General features: G+C 34.6%; 1 protein-coding gene across 1 annotated transcript in view; it reads left to right on the top strand.

The window, feature by feature from the left end:
* The window catches only part of LOC150093819 (histone-lysine N-methyltransferase 2C-like), a 1,065,326-nt gene that overhangs the window by 624,508 nt on the left and 421,016 nt on the right, over positions 1–19,802 (top strand). The window contains exons 41-43 of the mRNA XM_090412524.1: positions 1,867–1,956; positions 13,742–14,041; positions 18,970–19,614. Of these exons, the coding sequence (XP_090268650.1) occupies positions 1,867–1,956; positions 13,742–14,041; positions 18,970–19,614 (1,035 nt within the window). The remainder of the gene's footprint in view (positions 1–1,866; positions 1,957–13,741; positions 14,042–18,969; positions 19,615–19,802) is intronic.

Genomic DNA, 19,802 nt, shown 5'->3' on the forward strand with positions numbered 1-19,802 from the left:
TATCCTCAAAAACGTTTTCCCTGCTGTGAGCCACTCTTCTTTGCATTTTCCTTCTAAAACATCATAAAATTGGTTAGCAAGTCTTTCATGTAAGCCTGTTAGATATTTCAACCAGTAGCCATGTAATTCATCCTTCCCAGGTGTTGACCAATTTTTTATTGTTTTAGCTTGCTTTTGAACCATTTCAGTTGTTATTTTCAGTGGGTCCATTTTCGTTCTTGAGATTTGTTCGCAATTTGTTCAATCCATTTTGCCTTGTTTATTGTGCCTCTTAGGGTTGTCCCATAGGTTTTTCCAAAACTTTAGTGTATTTTCTTTGTCTCTGGTATTTATATTTATATTTTCTTTAAGGTTATCATTCCTGCTGCAATCAATTTTCTTGTAAAACTGGTGCTGATTTGTGTGAAACATCAACTTTTGTTTGTACTGTTCAATGCGTGCACTGCATCTTCTTATTTTAGCTGCAACTGTAACTATTTTTTGCTTCACTTCCTCTAATACTTCATCAATAGGTTGTGTTCCAGTATTATATCTCTTTATGAGGTTATTTCGGATTTTTGTGTTTTTCAGCTTCTTTTCCTTAAAGTTTTTCAAATTGCTGACGTCTGCTCTGAGTTTAAGAATTTTATTCTCCAGTCGATGCTTCCATTTTAGTTCCTGAGCCTTACTGCTTTTGGGTTCACTAATCTTATATCCTAATTCAGATGTTACGACGTAGGCTATTGAGTACATAAGTTGATTTGTTTGCTCAATAGTTCCAGTAGGAATATCCCTTGTAGCTTTATTGGCCTCTTGTAGGAGTTCCTTCAGTTTTTGTTGAGGTACTTGTCTCAATACTGGAAGCTTAACTCGTTCCTGGTTGCTATTCATTTGCTCGTTAATTTTTTGTGCGAGTTCTTGTTCCTTTTCTGATAGCTTCCTTTCAACTATTTGTATATTTTCAAAATTTTCAGCATTCTGCACATTGGAATCTGGTTCTGCTTCATATTCTTGGTCATTTCAGGGTCAGTATGGTCTCCTTTTACAGCTTGAGGTTTCAGTGCTTCCAGCTGAAGTTCACTAAATACCCTTGCGTTTGATAATGAAGCTGCGTTGCTGCATCAGCCTTTCGAATGAAATTTCAGAATTTGGGTGTCATTCAAGCCAAAGTTGGAACATTCGTTTCTGAAATCTCCTAACTGATGGGTTTGAACTGTAGAAGCACTGCATGACTTGTCTATTTTCAGCCATGCTCCACTTTTTTCTAGTAAATACTTTCGAGTTCTGTGGATCTTGCTCCTGTAGCCCATTTGTCACTGGCTGTCCAGGAAGCCTAACATCCAGTGCAGTCCTTGGTAACCTGTGCTACGACCGATGCGGTATAGACTTCTGATTTGTCTTCACCATTTTTAACTGGGGGTGGGCAGGTGCATGAGATAAAGAAATAGGTATATAGGACAGAATCACCCCTAGCCCTCGAATACTCTAATAGCATTTGGGGGAAGGAGCAAGGTGAAAAGAAATACAGAGGGAAAGAAGATTAGGGACCAATCTACAGATAATATAACAGGTGTATATTACATGGAGTAAGGCGTGGTCCAGCTTCAGATGCCTCGGGTTCGCCATGCCCGTACTCACTAGCGTGAGCCCTTGAGAATATATATATATTTCTAAATTATAGGACATATGTGACTGACAGAATCAGTTTCAATATGTGCGACTAAATCTCATCTTGGGACATGCAGATTTTTTTTAATTAAACAGCCATGATAGATGTCATTTTGATTTGATAGAAGGAATAATTAGAAAATTATTGCTTCTATCAATAAATAAACTTAACTATATTTCATAAGTCAGGAAATTTGGCTAAAAGTAAATCTGTTATAGGTACTCCTGTAATGCTTCCAAGAGCTGCAAGTACTGAAGAGGGCTTTAGACACCCGTTTCCACCAGGAATGAGGCCAAGGATTATACCAGGTTAAGTTTCTTGTTTGGTTTTTATTAGTCACCTCACATACACAAACAATAATTTTTGGAGCTTAAAAAGGTTAAATAACAAAATAAATTATTCCATAATTAGAACTATTTTGCAATAAACTGAAAAAAAAAAAAGTTAAATACCAAATATAGTATGCAATCAATAGGTAACTGTTAAAATGAAACTGTTAGCTAAATTTTAGCTAACACAAACATTCAGGACTGGTGTGTTCTATTTTATATATTTGAAACAAAACGTACTCTGTCGGTTGAATGGTTAGCACATCTTCTTTCCAGCCAACAAGTTGCAAGTTATTCATTTCAGCAAAATTATGGAGACTACAACCGTGTTACAAATAATTACTTTAATCTCCCGACGTTTCAACCTTTATATTAAGGTCATCATATGGAGTATACACATATGTACAAAGACAAACTATGTTACATTTCAAACAGTAAGCCAAAGTGATCATTTCATGAACTGTTATTCTACTATTTGACCTCTAGTGGGAAAAAAAAAAAAAAGAACAAATTCGTATAGATAGTTTTAATACATCAAAAGTGGTGGCCTAATCCATAATGGCCACCACTTTTGATGTATTATTTGTTATATTAGAGTTAATATCCTAGATTGCATGCAGTCCTAATTATAATTAACTCTTAAACCAAAAGGTTAAGTGGGTAGGATATGTGCCATCCATATTCTTGGGATTTTTATACCACCATTATTGTTATGATTAGGGTGGTTGATAAAAATTTCATAGGCACACTTAAATTTATGCTCACACCATGTTTTGGTGTGATGTAAACAACAGATGCTTTCCAGTCAATTCAGAGTATTCAGGGCATTATCAAAAAGGCCAGAATTACTATTGTTATTAAATTGAATGTACTATTTTCTGATCACGTCCTGAATTTGTTCTCTGATAATGTTATAAATAGAATATAGCTTTGTAGTTCCCCCCCCCCCCCCCCCCCCATTAACGGTAAGATTAGCCAGAATAACGATTGATCAAAGCACAACATACGATTTGCACTCAGTGAAATATTTAGATATGATGAGGATATCTAAATAATTTCTTATATAGAAATATTTAGCATGCAACAAACAATGTGGCTTGAGGCTTTCACTATTGTGAGCACAGACTACCACACACACACACACATTGAGTCTGAGACCGGAAAATTGAGCACAATATTTTTCCTGCACACGTGGGCTGGCAAAAATTATTGGGAATATTGTTTAGAAATCAGGGCCTGAAGATTCAGTTCCAATGACTGGAGTCAACCTCATAGTACCAATCCATAATAAAAGAGAAATAAAATTGGAGTAGATGAAAAAAAAAAGACCAGATATAATTGAATTTCAATAATCCATTGGAAATCTAAAATGTTGAAAACATGGAATATGTGAAATTCTATTAGAAATATTGAAATATAGAAGTCTAAAAATTTTTCATTGGCTATACTGCATAATTCAGGAAGCTGCAGAGAGAAAGTAACATCACAGATGATTGGAGTAGAGCCGTAGCTATCCTTGTGCTTATCCATAAGAAATGAAATACAACTGATTATAAAAAATTACAGATTTTTCCTGCTGACTATTCCATGAGGATCTGTAGATATTAAAAAGGCATATGATAAGGCACCAGGAGAAGAGCTGTTCAAAATCCTACAGTTATATGGTGTATATGGCACATTATTTAAAGCAATATATATAGCCTATATTATAAGCAAACTTTAGAAATAAAGTACATAGGGGAAGATGCTATAATGGAAGATCAGGTGCATTGTTTATAAAGAAAAGTGGCATTAGAGAAGGCAGCTCACACAATGAAAAAGGAGATCCAAACAGCAGCATAGGAAATGATTACCAGACATATAAAATTGTTTTGGGAAAATTTGGACACAAGTGCAAAGCTAATAATAGTAAATGCCTGAAACATTTCTGCTCAGGAAATGGACTAATTATTACTAATATCATATTCCAACACTAAAATGTGCACAAATTCACACGGAGAGAAAATATAAGAAATAAGAGTCTCATTGATGGTACAACACAACAGAATTTCATGCCGTCTGGGGTGCTGCCCGATTAAACAAGGCCCCCGTTGTTTTTTGACAGGGAACCAGGGCAAACAGCGAAAAGTCAGCTACCAGAACAAATCAGAAAACACACCTACAATTTAACATCACCAGAGTTAAAGATCAGTACTACCAACATAAGAAGCCTGAATGGCAAAAATTGGAGCTGGCTGAGGAATTAGATAAGTACCACATTGACATAATAAAGGACTGAAACAAAAAAGACAAAAACTGGTGGGATCTATCTGAGCAATAAATACAAAATGTTATATTCAGGCAATGACAATCAAGAAAAACAAGGAGTAGCCATAGTATTCAACACTAAATACGAGGCTAATCTTCTTGAATGGCAGGCAGTCTCAAGTAGGCAAATATCAGAATGGAGAACTGGGCAATGAGGCTTATTTGTGCCTATGGTCCCGCAGGAGGTTCTGCTAAGGTAGAAGTGGAGGAATTTTTTGAGGCTTTAGAGAAAGCAATTGACGCAATAAAAAAGGAAAAGTTAGTCCTTGTTGTGGATCTAAATAGCAGAGTATTAAATGATTGTTAGACATACAAAAATATTTTGGGAAAATTTGGAGAAAAGAGCAAAGCTAATAATAATGGCAAATTCCTATTGGATATCTGCTCAGGACATGGACTGATTATTACTAACACCATGTTCTAACATAAAAATGTGCACAAATTCACATAGAGAGAAGAGTTAAGAAATAAGAAAATTCTCATTGACTATGCTATTGTCGATAGTGTTGTTTTCTCCCTGGTGCAAGACACCAGAGAGTGTACAGAGGATTTGAAATTGGAAGTGATCACTATTTAGTCTTGAGCAGGATAAAATTGAATTTCATATTGAAAAGAATAACATGTAAGAAAGTTTTAAAGCGAATAAAAGTTGAGCATCTCTCAGATGTGACCTGTAGACTAAAATACACAAGGCTTATTGAAGAAAAAATGAAAGAGTTTGAGAACAGGAACCAAACCTTGGAGATTCAGTGGCAAGCCTTGAAGAAAACCCTGAGTGATTCAGCTAGAGAGTCATGTGGTGAAGTTGTCTGCAAGGATAGAAAAATTAGAACTCCATGGTGGACAGGAAGTGAAGGAAAAGAAGAAGGCATATCAAAAGTTCCTGGCGAATAAGTCAGCTTGTGCTCTTAGAGAATACAGAGACAAATGTAAGAATGCTAAACACTGTGTAAAACTAGCTAAACAAAAGTCATGGGAAGGCTTTGGTAAGAAAATAGAAAATAAATATCAGATGGCAAGATATTTTGGAGGTTGTTGAAGAAGCTCAGAAATGGAGGAAAGAGTGCTGTAAAAGGAATTAGAGATGTTAAAGGCTGAACTGAAAACTGGAGAAAAAATATCATTGAAGTATGGAATAATTACTTTGAAAAATTGCTAAATGAAACAAACAGGGAGAGCACAGTGGTAAAAACACTGACCAGGCATGCAGTCAGGAATACATATCCATACTTGAAGTAGAAAAAGCTATCAAAGGCTTGAAATATGGAAAGGCAGCAGGAGTTGATGATATTCGACCAGAAAAGTTGAAGTATGGAGGTATAAAAGTCTTACAATGGCTGCACTGCATAATTCAGAAGGCCTGGACAGAGGGACAAATTCCCGATGATTGGAGTAGAGCCTTCATAATGCCCATATATAAAAAGGGAAATAAAACTGAATGTGAGAATTACAGAGGTATTTCCCTACTGAGTGTTCCTGGTAAGATTTATGCAAGTATACTTGAGAAACGATCGAGAAGAATTGTGTAAGAAAAGCTTGGTGAAAAACAAGCTGGATTCAGGTCAAATAGAGGCTGTCAGGATCAGATCTTCACTTAACGACAAATAGTGGAGAAATCATGTGAATATAACAAAGATCTGTATTTAAGTTTTATAGATCTGGAAAAGGCATATGACAAGGTGCCAAGAGAGAACCTATTCAAAACGCTACAGTTATATAGTGTCATTGGGGCATTATATCAAGTCTATATTTGGTCTCTATTTGAGTTGTAAGTCAGCACTTTGAATTGAAGGAAGTACAGGAAGATGGTTTAATGTTAAACCTGGTGTCAGACAAGAATGTACATTATCCCATCTGTTATTCATTATCTATATGGATCACATTATGAAGGAAAGTGGTATTAAACATGATATCAAAATTGGAGATGTTAATATCAGCTCTTTGCTTTATGCGGACAATATTATACTTCTAAATAAATCAGCTATAAATCTTCAAGATTTCCTGACTGAATTGAATAACTGTTGTAATAAATATTGTATGAAGATCAGCAAAAAAAAAGACAAAGACAATGAAAATAGGCAGAGGCATTGAAAATGTCAACTGTGTTGTGAATGGAAAACGTGTGCAACAAGTAAAACATTTCAGCTACTTAATCATGATTTTTAGTGAAAACGGTAAATTAAATATGTAAATAGACAACAGAATCAATAAAGCTGGTATGGTAGGAAGTCAATTGAATAAATTCATATGGAATAAGAGAGAAATTAGTCGGAACACTAAATGAGCTGTATACAACACACTGTTCAAACCAATTTTAACTTATGGATCTGAGAGCTGGGTCAGAATTAAATATACTTGACCAAAGACTAGAGACCGCAGATATGAGAGTACTGAGAAAGTTCAGGGGTACGAACAGATGACATCAATGGCAATATCATATTAAAAACGAGGATATTATAAAAGAACTTGTCGGTATCCAGGAGCGCATTAGCAGAGCTAATCTCAGGTAGTATGGTTACTTAAACAGAATGGGAGAGGAAAGATTAGCAAAACGTGTTCTCTGCCAGGTTGGCAGGAAAATGACCCAGAGGAAGACCGAGATATAGGTGGTTTGATATGGTAAAAAGATCATTAAACAATAGAAATATAAGATCTGATAATATTAGTGTCTTGACAAGTAACAGACCGATTTGGAGGAAAATTGTAGATAGGAAGTTAGTAAATGATGTAAATTTTTCATGCAGTACTATCATATCCTGTACACCCCTTGAGGGTACATCGCAGGAATTTGATGAGTCTCATTGTATAACATTGAATATGTTATAACAACTATAACATTGACTATGTTATAGTTGTTAGCGATGTTTTTCCACTAGTTCGGGACACAAGAGCACATAGAGGATTTGAAACAGAAAATGATCACTACTTAGTGTTGAGGAGGTAAGATAAAATTGAATTTCATATTGAAAAGAAGGGCGTATAAGAAAGGTTTCAAGTGAATCAAAGTTGAACAGCCTTGAAGAGATCGAAGGTTAAACTGCACCAGTACATATGGCAATTGGTTTGTAGGACAATTACAAACATCCATGCATTTGGTGGGATTCGTACCTGCAGCTTCTTGCCTGGAAAACAGATGCACTAACCACTCAGCCAACTAGGCCGGCCATGATGAAGGGAAGCATTATGATTAAGGGATGCTACGAGTGCTGAGAAAGGGACTGTGATTGGTGAACAATACTGCAATGAAGTTCTTCAACGTCATGTTTGATTGTTCTGTGTAGTGCTATAGGCAAAAAATTCATTTTTGTGGATGACAGTACCACACCATATACAAGCAGTGGAGAAAATTCTGGAGACTGATGACATCAATCAAATTGAGTGGCCAGATTGCTCCTCAGACCTCAATCCAAAAGAACACGTTTGGGAGACAATAGGGAAACATACTGCTGCTCGAAATTCCCTCCCAGAAAACAAACAAGGTGTTATCCTTGCTCTGAAGGAGGAGGGGTCATTTGCCTGGTCACAAATCACAAAAATTCACAAATATCCTAAGAACATAGTTAAGGAATTAATGTACAGTGCTCACAAAAAAATATGCAGAGATTCAGTTCAGAATGGAATATGTCCACTCCGAACTGAGATGCAGCTCTCTCACAACATAGTACCATGCTTAGCTCCAAGTGATGCGAGAGAGCTGCATCACAGTTCGGAGTGGACATATTCCATTCTGAACTGAATCTCTGCATATTTTTTTGTGAGCACTGTACATTAATTCCTTAACTGTTCTTAGGATATTTGTGACTTTTGCCAAAAACATATTGCAATTTACTTTGTACAAAATTTATAACATATTATTTTTGTAATATAATTTATTAGTATGCTGGCAATCTTCATTTGGCTGTTGGCATGAAAATGTTTCATATACAAGTAAAAATGTTATAGCTTTTGGAAACCAGTATATGTGGATCGCACAATATGGATCTCATGATGAAGGAAAGTGGTATTAAACCTGATATAAAAAGTGAGTCTCAGCTCTCTGCTTTATGTAGATGATGTTATACTTATAAGTAAACACAGTACAAGACTGCAGAATTCCCTAATTTAATTGAATAACTGCTATAATAAATTTGTTAAGAAAATCAACATCAAAAAGATGAAGATAGTGAAAATAAGCAGAAACATTGACCCCGTCAACTGCATAGTGAACAGGGAACCTATAGAACAAGTAAAACATTTCAGCTATTTGGCACAATTTTTAGTGAAGATGGCAAATTAAATATGAAAATAGACAATAGAAATAGTAAAGCTGGTATGGTAGGAAGGCATCTGAATAAATTTATATGGAATAAGAGAGAAATTAGTCAAAACACAAGACAGTGCTCAAACCAATTTTAACTTATGGATCCGAGAAGCATGTTAGAAATAAAACTCTTGATTTTAGACTGGAGACCATGGATATGAGAGTCCTCCAAAAGATTTGAGGAGTGAAGAGATGACATCAGTGGCAGTATCATATGAAAAATGATGATATCATGAAAGAACTTGACATTGTTAGTTAGCAGAGCTAATCTCAGGTGATGGTATGGCCACTTAAACAGAATGGGAGAGGAAAGGTTAGAAAAACAATTGCTCTTTGCCAGGATACTAGTAAAAAGGCCCAGAAGAATACCACTATCTAGGTGGATTCATACTGTAAAAAGTGCCTTAGAAGACAGAAATATAAGTTCTGATAATGTTGGAGTCTTTACAGATAACAGATTTCTTTTTAGGAAAATTGTTGAGAGGAAGTTAGTGATAATGCAGTTCTTTCATGTAATAATATACACACTGAGTGTATATTTCAGGAATTTGATGATGATGATAAAAGTGGCATTAAACCAGACATCCAAAATTAGAAATATGGACACGTGCTCTTTGTTTTATGCAGATGAGATTAGACTCCTAAATAATTCCAGTATAAATCTTCAGGATTTCATAGTTAAATTGAATGATTTTTATCAAGTTTGGTGTCAAAATTAGCAACAAAAATGTGAACGTTGTGAAGATGGCTGGAACATGGAAATTATGAACTGCATTCTTGACCAGGATCTATAGGAGAGCCTATAGATCAGGCACTAAAGATTATATCTGAAGTATTTTACTTCAGGTACAATTTTTAGTAAAGATGGCAGATTCAGTTTTAAAATATAATGGAATAAATAATCTAATATGGTTGAGAACCAGTTGAGTAAATCTATATTATATAGGAGAAGAAAGAAAGACAAACACTAAACTATCAGTGAGCACTTAACGGTGCTTGAAAGTTTTAACTTATGAATCTCAGATTTGGATATAAAGTAGATTAGACCTTCCTCAAACTTTTTTGTGTGGTGCATAATTATTTTCATGTGTTTCCATTTCTAAGAGTTATATAATTTCATTCATTAGTTTTAGAGAAAAAAAAACGAATTTCTTCTGTGCCACTATAAACAGATGTTGAGGAAAATACCTATATTACGAGAGTTGTTTGAAAAGTTTGGTAAAAAAATTAAACACATTTTTTTGGAAAAAATCACCTTTATTTCTCAACATAGTCTCCATCAAGGTCTACACATTTGTTCCAGTGAGTTTCCAATTTTTTAATCCTATCTAAAAAGTAGGATTTGTCAAATTGTGCAAAATAGTCTTGATGACATCCTTGTTCGAAGAAATTTTTTCCCTCTGAGCCAAATTTTTAAGTTTGGGAATAAGAAGAAGTCACACAGTGCCAAGTGTGGAAATTACGTTGAATGTAGAACCAATTCGATCCTCAATTTGTGCAATTTTGCCATTGCAGTGGCCAATGTGTGGGACGGTGCATTGTCTTGATGAAAGAGAACTTTTTTGTGCACCAATCTTTGCCATTTTTTCTTCAGTTCTTCTTTTAAACAGTCCAACAATGATGCATAATAGACTCCTGTTATTGTCTTATCTTTTTCCAAATAGTTCTCTCATGATAATTCCTTGGGAATCCCAAAAAACAGTGGCCATCACCCTTCCAGCTGACAAAACGGTCTTCGCTTTTTTCAGTGCTCTTTTACCGGGCATTGTCCACTGTTTTGACTGCTGCTTGGATTCAGGTGTGTAGTGGTGGATACAAGTTTCGTGTACAGTCATGAATCGATGCAAAAAATCATGTGAATTGCAATTTAACATCGAAAACACTGCGTTGAAATGTCTTTTTGCATGCATTTTTGATCAGCAGTCAACAATCATGGCACCCATTACACATACAGATTTTTCGTGCAGGATATTATGCACCCGTTCAGTTGAGATGCCTACAATCTCGGCTGTCTCATGCACTTTCACTACGTGGTCTTCCATAATGATACCATGGATTTTGTCATTCCTTCCTTTCCTTCGTAGTGACCTCAGTCGGGAATGTGGAGCTTACTTCATCTTTGATGGACTTACGACCACATTTGAGCTCATTTATCCCAAAATAAATAATCTTTAATCCCTATAAACTGCATCTAACTCAGCTTTGGTCTGCGACCGTCCACTTCTTCAAATAAAAGTGTATTTTCACTGCACGAAAATCGTTTTTCTCCATTTTTATGAAAAATGCAAACACAGTTGTTTTAAATGTTTTCCAAATGAGGACTATGCATCACACTAAAATGGCTAAAATTTTGCCAATGGTCATGAAAAAGAGGATGCGTGCCAACATTCGTATGAATGAATTGTGTCACCATCTATTGGAAATTTACCAAACTTTTTGAACAACTCTCATATTTGGTTTTCTGAATTCTGATTACCTCCAATATGTTGATGGGCAGGACCAGTAATGTCATATTGTAAAAAAATTATTAGTTAGTTAAATCCTGTCATTATTGCACCAATTGTAAAAATAGCTGCAGGTGGTATCAGATTTCTATACTGGAGCTAGGCATAGAAGTACGATGATAGATAGGTATATTGCTGTGATAATTCTCTTCTATTCTTGAAAATCTTAACTTCCCTAATAATTAAGCAAATTTGAGTCCTCACTTCTATATATACAAAAATGAAAACAGTTTAATAACACTAAGATATATTAATAAAAGGAATATGTACAAAAATGAAAACAGTTTAATAACACTAAGATACATTAATAAAAGGAATATACAGCATTCTTAAAAGAACTTTAACAACAGAAAATCGTTTTGTTCCCAGTCCATGTTCACTAACTATATATCTGTTTCAACCTTTCCCAACTTGAGCATTGAAATCACCCATGATGATGTTAATATCATATTTCTTTGTATTTTTCATTAGTTCTTTTAATTGGTCATAAAATTTTTCGATCTTGGTATCATTTTTCTCAGCAGTAGGGACATAGACCTGTATAAGATTAATATCTAGTGGTTGACTTTTGGTTGTAATAACATCATCCTATCTGAGTAGAGGATGAAGGTCAACAGTGTCTTGTTGACATCTTTGTTTAATATTATTTTAACTCTGTTTTGATGATTGTTTTCACTACTTCTAGAGTGGTACATTGTCATGTCATTAACTTGAGTTTTGCCTGATCCTGGCCACCTAACTTCAGTCATTCCTAAAATCCCAATTCCAAGTCTTTTCATTTCCTGGATAGCGCTTCTTAGCCTACCTGCTTCATACAGGGTTCTGACATTCCAGGTTCCTAGTTTTAGTGGGCACTCCATTTTGCTCCTGGAGATTCTCGTACGCTGTTCCATTTAAGGGATCCCAGGAACTTAGGGCCATTTGTGTAGATTTGCTTGCCATGGTGGTTAGTCTGGGGAGAATAGAGCAGTGGTTCTTCCATTTGCTTTCTGCTTCCTAACCAGCTGCTGGCAGCCAGAGCCTTCTGAGACCAGGTTGTTTATAGAGGTCTGCTCCTCTGAAGATTCTTCCGCACAATTCACAGTTAGGATATGAATCCTCTTCCGCTGATTTGTCTATTGTTCATCACAGAGGTATGTTAGCATCCTTATAGGAAGTGTACCCTACAGAAGGTCCTAGGGAGCACCAAAGGGACATGGACTTGCCTCACTCCCCTTAATCAGTATTTTTAATTTGACCTATAGAAATTGTATTTAATCTCTAAATTTACTATTCAGTTGGTACTTTTCCTGGACTTGTTATTCATAGTTCACTGCTCTCTTACTGTGTGTGTGTGTGTGTGTGTGTGTGTGTGTGTGTGTGTGTGTGTGTGTGTGTGTGTGTGTGTGTGTGTGTGTGTGTGTGTGTGTGTGTGTGTTTTAAGATAACAAGCACATTACCTTTTCTCTTTACTGAGCAGCTATTTCACTAAGTGAATAAAAATTTCTGATTGTAATATTTTCTATTGATGTAGGAAGAAAATAATTTGTTTTCTTTTGTCATATTTGCTTAGTTTACCATTATGAGAAATAATGTCTGAGATATTAATAAAAGTTCTGGATTAGATATATATATATATATATATATATATATATATATATATATATATATATATATATATATATATATATATATATTCTGTTATGTACATGTACGAGGAGGTCTGTAAAGTCCTGACAACCATCTAGAACAAAAATGATATTAAAGAAACTGATAAAACAACCACAAGAAAGAACATACAAGAATATAAGACTACATAAGTTACCTTCTTAAGTCTACTACTAGTATGTTCTTTCTTGTGGTTATATCAGTTGCTTTAATATCGTTTTTGTTCTAGGTGTTTATCAGAACTTTCCAGACTCCCCCCCCCCCATCTCTCTCTCTCTCTCTCTCTCTCTCTCTCTCTCGTGTGTGTGTGTGTGTTATTTTTCTAAAAATAATGGGAATTTATTACTCCGTGCTGATGTTTTGCAACCTCGTATTGTTAAGCCCAGCATTCATATCTTGTCATCAGAACTCTTTCTCTTTAGTGTTGCTCTTTTGGAGAGCTAAGAGGTGAATTAAACTAAACAATAATGTTGTTTTGTTTAACATTATGCGTGTGCAAGAACTTTTGAATTTGGATATTTGGATAAAATGGAATAAGATGAAATATTATTGTGAATTCTCCAGCTTATCACTTTTTTTTCTAGCCATTCTGGCTGCACTGATGACACCAAATAAATGAATACAAATTCTGGCTCACAATTTGATCTTTTTAGAATGAATGTGTAATCCATGAATATCAAAAAGTGAAAAATAAAAAATCAGAAACAAACTTGAACTTTTAAAAATATTAATCAGATGTTTGAGTTTTGCTAACAGTTTGAAGTAGAATTTATACACATGCATTGTCCTTTCCTTTGAAGTGGAGAGAAGAGGGCAACACGCTTCTTCTGGTAGTATTTATGAATAACAGCTACAAAATTTGAAATAAACAATGCACCCATTAGATGCTAAATCTTCCAGCCAAGGGGCCATATACTGATTTTAGTCTTGTCACCTGATATTGTCATTTCCCCCCCCCCCCATGTAACGTAATTTGTATTTTGAATTAAGATAATTTCTTTTAAAGGTTCAGGAGTACTACCAGAACAGCCTTTTCGGCATCCAGCACAAGTTTTAGATCCAAGGCTTTTAGCGTTGCGAGGAACACCAGTTGATTCAAGATTAAGAATGTTAGTATTACAACAGCAACAGCAAATTCAGTTGCGAGCACAGTGGCAACAAGCAGGTCAGATAAGGGTTCCAGGAGCTAAAATGGCAACAGGATTTACAAGTAGCTCAGTTGATCAATATGAACAGATACAGTTATTACAACAGAGGGCTCAGCAGACTCAGCAGCAGCAGTCATCACAATTATCAACATCTATTGGTAAGATAAATTTTTTACTTTACCATTCATTATTGGTATAAGGTTTTATTTGTAGTCAAATAAAATCAACTTTCATTATATTGAGACCATAAGGATGAAAATAATGGTTTGTTACTGTGGACTGTTTGCTGTAATGAATTTCAGATAGAACAGTAGTGATGATATATCAGGACCTTTGAATTAAGAAGAGGATTTTTTGGTAAATATTGTGTATCTCGGGAATTTCTTACAAAAGTATAAGTTCAGATTTATATACCTCGGTGTGTGTGTGTGTGGAAACTTGGAACTTTCAAAAAACACTAGAGAGCTTATGAGAATATAATACTCACAGTGGAGTTATTTTGCATTATATATTCCAGTATTTTTCATATCATTTTCATCACAGATTTATAGAAATTCCTGACGCAGCTTAATACACCAAACATTTTGCATAAAATATGTGCAGGAAATGAAGAAAGAAAAAGAAATGCCTATTTTTCTTAGATAATTTGGTCATATATTAACTTATAGATGGTCTGTTTTTCATTCCTTGCCAGTAAGCCACTATATTCAAATATCAACTAACAGAAATAACTGGATACTATGGATATCTCGCTATAGTTCTGTTTCTTATTAGAAGCTTATAGTGATTTGAAAAAGTGCCATGTTTGGCATCTAGAGCATCTAGATTATCTTATCCACAGTGTTAATACCAAAATATTATAGATTTAGTGCCTGGGTGGGGGTATGCTATTTCGTTCTTACCAAACATTGTTTTGATATTACATTACACAAACAGAAACTCATTATTCAAAAGGCTGTCTGTTATTCGTAACCAAAGCAATTGCAATGATGACTGCTTTGGCTGCAATAAATATAATAAATATACCTTTATGCATATTTAGGTGTGCCATTGTGAAGTTTTAATTTCTTCAGTGTCCAGTTCTGCCTCCATTTCAGATATCATTTTTGACCAATTGGAAAAAGTATTTTGTGAGAAATATAAAAGCTATGAGTATGAAGTGGAATTTGGATTGAAGAGTTTCACTCCTGTGAAATTGATTTAGAAAGAGAATTTAAAATAATAATTCAGGCAATGAAAAGTAATAGAAATGTTGGGTTTCACCTCATTTTTGATTGATGATGTCATACAGTATGTTTAAAAAATAAATCCAGGAAAGAGGTCTGAAACAGAAATTTAGATCTGTTGTTAGGAAGTGAAAGGAAGGGAAAAAAAAAAAAAAACATCAACGTTCAGGATTAGAGGATAATGCATGAGACAGAAAATGAATATTTGACAACAGATAAGGAAGATAAGCAAGCAGATTCTTTGTAACAAAGAACTTCTGATCATTTACATGAAGGATCAGAATTTCTGTAATATTTGATAACAGAGCTTATCATTATAAATTGAATGCCATTCTTTTTTTGCATATATATTAAAGTATAGTTAAAATTTGAATAATACTGGTGGAGAAAACTGGCAGTTGATAGTTGAATTTAAGCTTGCATCTAAGAAAGAGTAAGTGGTTTTGAATTAAAAATGGAATATTGAGATTACTGGAAAGTAATCTCAATATTTATTTTATATTTTTGTTTTTTCGCTATATGTATAATCTTGATATAAAGCAGCAGTAGTTGAATTTTTTTTTTTTTTCACTTGGTTGAGTGTAACCAAGTGCATGGAGTGTAACCCACCTGACCCTGACTAGGTAATGTACTTTCAATGGAAAACACATTCCCTGGTTGGGTGGGTTACTTTCCATTTGTAGTGGATACTTCACATAACCTGCAAGGAAGTTATCTGTGGTTAGTATACAAAAATAAATAAAGTTATATTGTATACAAACAAAACTTAAAGAACAAGTTGTTGTTTGCATAAACTGTTATAATGTGAATGAAAGCAAACATATAATTCTCATATACTACTATTGATCTGATCATCCAGTAGTACAAACCATGTAATTATTTACTTAATTACTTGCATTTAGCAAATAGCTGAATAGAAAAAGAAAACAGAAGAAAACGGTGGGTGAGAATCTGACAGATTTAATGTGACCAATGGTTTACCTTGAGGTTTAGTCTTGGCCCATTGTTGTTCAATCTGTACATTGATGACATTAGAAAGGGTCTAACAGGAGATGTGTGCAATTGTTTGCCAATTATATGAAGATAGGCAGGACAATCAGGGATGCTACTGATATCCATCACTTACAAAATGATTTGAATAGGCTCAAAATTTGGACAAACAAAAATGACTGTCAGTTTAATGTTAGTAAGTGTAAAGTTATCTGTGATGATATTTCCAGCAGCATATTATATTAGAAGGGTTATGCTACAATAAACTGATGAGGCTAGGGATCTTGGGTGTAATGGTGGTTAGGAATTTGAAGTTCAAAGGTCTCATAGTAAAAGTTGCAAATACAACTCAGAGGATAATTGCAATATTGAGGCAAACCTTGACATCTAAGGATAAGAAAGTCATTTTGCCTCTTTATAAGGCCTTGATAAGACTGCTAAATCGGCATTGCATGCCGATTTAGTAGATAAAGAAGCTGTGTTGCAAAGAAGAGCTACAAAGATTATATCCGGTTTATGGGATTTGGATTATGAGAACAGATTGTGAGTATACGGATTACAGGCTCTAGTTAACAGGGAAAGAGGTGGCGATATGGTAGAAATCTATAAACTTCTGAATGGGTGTTATAGGATATTGTCTGATGAAATTTTTGTTATAAGAAGGTAGGGAGAGAACATGGGGGCATCCATGGAAGTTAAATTTGTTCACAGTCAAGAAAGGGGTATGAGGTAGGTTTTTCTCTCACAGAGCAGTGAGTGAATGAGATAGTTTGCCTTTAGGAGTAGTTAGTGCACCTAGTGTGATTGAATTTAAGGGAAGGTATGGCAGCTGGTTTGGATGATTTATCACCTCTCTCTCAATGAGTCCTTACTCCCTGGAGATCTCTGATAATATTAATAATATTGACAATATCTTTTGGATGGCAGAAGAAACATAAAAGCATGTCATCCCATTCATTTTAATTGGCAACAAAGAATATGTGTAGAGAGTTTACCTTCTTAATACCTATGTCTCCAGTTAGTGTCAAACACATCTAGGTGGTAACTATTTACTATAATAGAAAGCAATGCAGTTGATTATGGGAAACACAATTATAACAATAAATTTAGTTTAATCCTTTATCCAAGTATAAGCAAACAAAGTTTGCACATCTCCTTGCAGACATGTATAATGTTTAAGGGAAGGGCCACTATCCAGACTGGTTTCGATCTTTAATGAGATCTCATTAGTGGGAGCCAGACCCAGAGGTGGTGATACTAAGGTGGAAGTAATGGCGAAGTCATATTTACCTATACGAGTTGCCAAAGGGTGTACCACCTTATTATTAAATTACTCTGGATTTAGAGAAGGATGTTGGATTATTTTTCACTTGGTTAGATTATAATAAATTTAGTTTATTCCTTTATCCAAGTATAAGCAAACACCTTTACCCCAAGTTGCCTCAGTCCTGAAGATACTTCAGGTGCAAACTTTGTTTGCTTATACTTAGATAAAGGATTGAACTAAATTTATTGTAGTCTAACCAAGTGAAAAAAACTTCCAACATCTTTCTCTAAATCCAGAGTAATTTAATAATAAGGTGAGACACCTTTTGGTAACTTGTATAGGTAAATATGGCTTATCCATTACTTCCACCTTAGTATCACCACCTCTGGGTCTGGTTCCCACTGACGAGTCCTCAATAAAGGTCGAAACTGGTCTGGATAGTGGCCCTTCCCTTAATGCATAGCATTATACATGTCTGCAAGGAGATGTGCTTTGCATTATGTGAGATACTAAGACAAGGAGTGATGAGAGCTTGGTTCACCTTTACCAAGAGTTTCCCCAGTCCTGAAGATACTTCAGGTGCAAACTTTGTTTGCTTATACTTGGATAAAGGATTAAACTAAATTTATTATAGGCTAACCAAGTGAAAAAAACTTCCAACAATTATAACAAACTTACTCACTTTAACCCCCCCCCCTCCCTCAATAGGCACAATTCACTGCCAAGAGGAAATTCATTACATTAAATTATCAAATATAACAAACCATTCAAAAGACTCCTGTAGCCCTACAAGTTTGCTATAGCAATTAGTTATGTATGCTCCTTGGTATAGTGTGGATATTTTTTGTTTCAGTGAATATTTTTAGAAACTGTTAATCACTGTTGTCAATATATATATATATATTCATATATATATATATATATATATAAATAAATAACTCAGTCATAAAATAATTTCCTAAATCATTTCTCTCTCTCTCTCCAGAGGACTTCAGCTACTGCAAATATCTACTCTAGCAGCTGGCTATCAATCACCTTGTTCTTTTGTTATATATAAGAAACATAAAAGAGATGGGGGACATAAGGAAAATCAGCCTTTTTACCCCAGCTGTCAGGCGAGTGAAACCTTTAAAAAATGCACTAATAAAAGGTGAATATATGGACTCTTGGGCAGCACTCATGTCAAAAAAAAAATTTTTAAGTGTTGCAAGCTAATTCAACTCTGATGCCAAAGATTGTCTTCTTGTAAGCTCTCTGGCCTTTTTTACGAAACTTTCATTGTTTCTGCAAACATTCGACTTTGAAATAACGTTGGATCTAATATCCACTTTGCCTATGTAATTGATATCACAGATGATATGATATTTGATAAAAAGTTGATATATGTTTTCCATTTTAATGTTTTAAATCATATTCATATTTAAAATGTTATTTTTGAATTTTTCTTCACTTAATTTCTTTCAGAAGGTTATTAATTTAACTTAATCAATTAAGTGAAAATATGTTAGAACATTTTTCTAGTTATGGGCTGTTCATTAACAATTTAATTAACTTGTGTACAAATATTCTAATTAAATGTATTCATACTTTCATTCTCATTAAGTTTCATCTGAACCAGTTGGAAGATTTGGACAACCACAAGTCTGTAACTCTGTTTCTCAGACTACTGGGATACCTAGTCCTCGAGGAATTACTCCACCATTACATCATTCTTCTGTAGCTCCCTCTCCAAATGTAGTGATAACCTCAAGTTCTCCTTCATTTTTATCAGGTACTACTGTGTCAACAAATGCAACAGCAGATAATTCTACTCTGACAAGTCCTTCTCCTTCACTGAGTCATTCTAATTTATCATCTTCTCATCAACAGCAAGTTCATGTACAGAATTCACAGAATGTTCATCTGAGTCATGCATCAGTTCAATCCCCTCATGAAAATAAGGAAATATGTCAGTCATCTTCTCCATCAGTACCATCCACTACAGAACATGCATTACAGAAGTCTGTGTCAAACACTACCCAGCAGACAAAAGATAAAGGTACTGTAGATAATATCATGTCCAGAGGATCTGTTAGTGAAACAAATACAGAAAATATTGAATCATCCTCAGATTTAGAAAATAAACTTCTTAAAAGGAAGACTACTGCTGGAGATTTAGTGAAAGAAGTTGAAGAACAGGCTGCTGAACATGATGCTAATGTTGGAATAGAGGATGTAGAAGAAGAGCTAGATGATGATGAACTTCTGGGTAAGTGTAAAATGTTTTTTTTGTTTTATCTTGAAAAACATCATTCTTTGTTACTAATTACCAAGTTTCATTTTCCCTTCTGTCTTTTAAATATATTTTTAATGTTTTTTTAATAATGCCATCAGATCTTTAGAATGTAAAGAAGGAGAGAAAAAAAAGACTGTTTTCATAATTATTGGTTTTTAATT

This window comes from Typopeltis vanoorti, chromosome 23 (genome assembly GCF_054136105.1).
Source record: "Typopeltis vanoorti isolate ZY-2024b chromosome 23, IOZ_Tvanoo_1.0, whole genome shotgun sequence".
Lineage (NCBI taxonomy): Eukaryota > Metazoa > Arthropoda > Arachnida > Uropygi > Thelyphonidae > Typopeltis > Typopeltis vanoorti.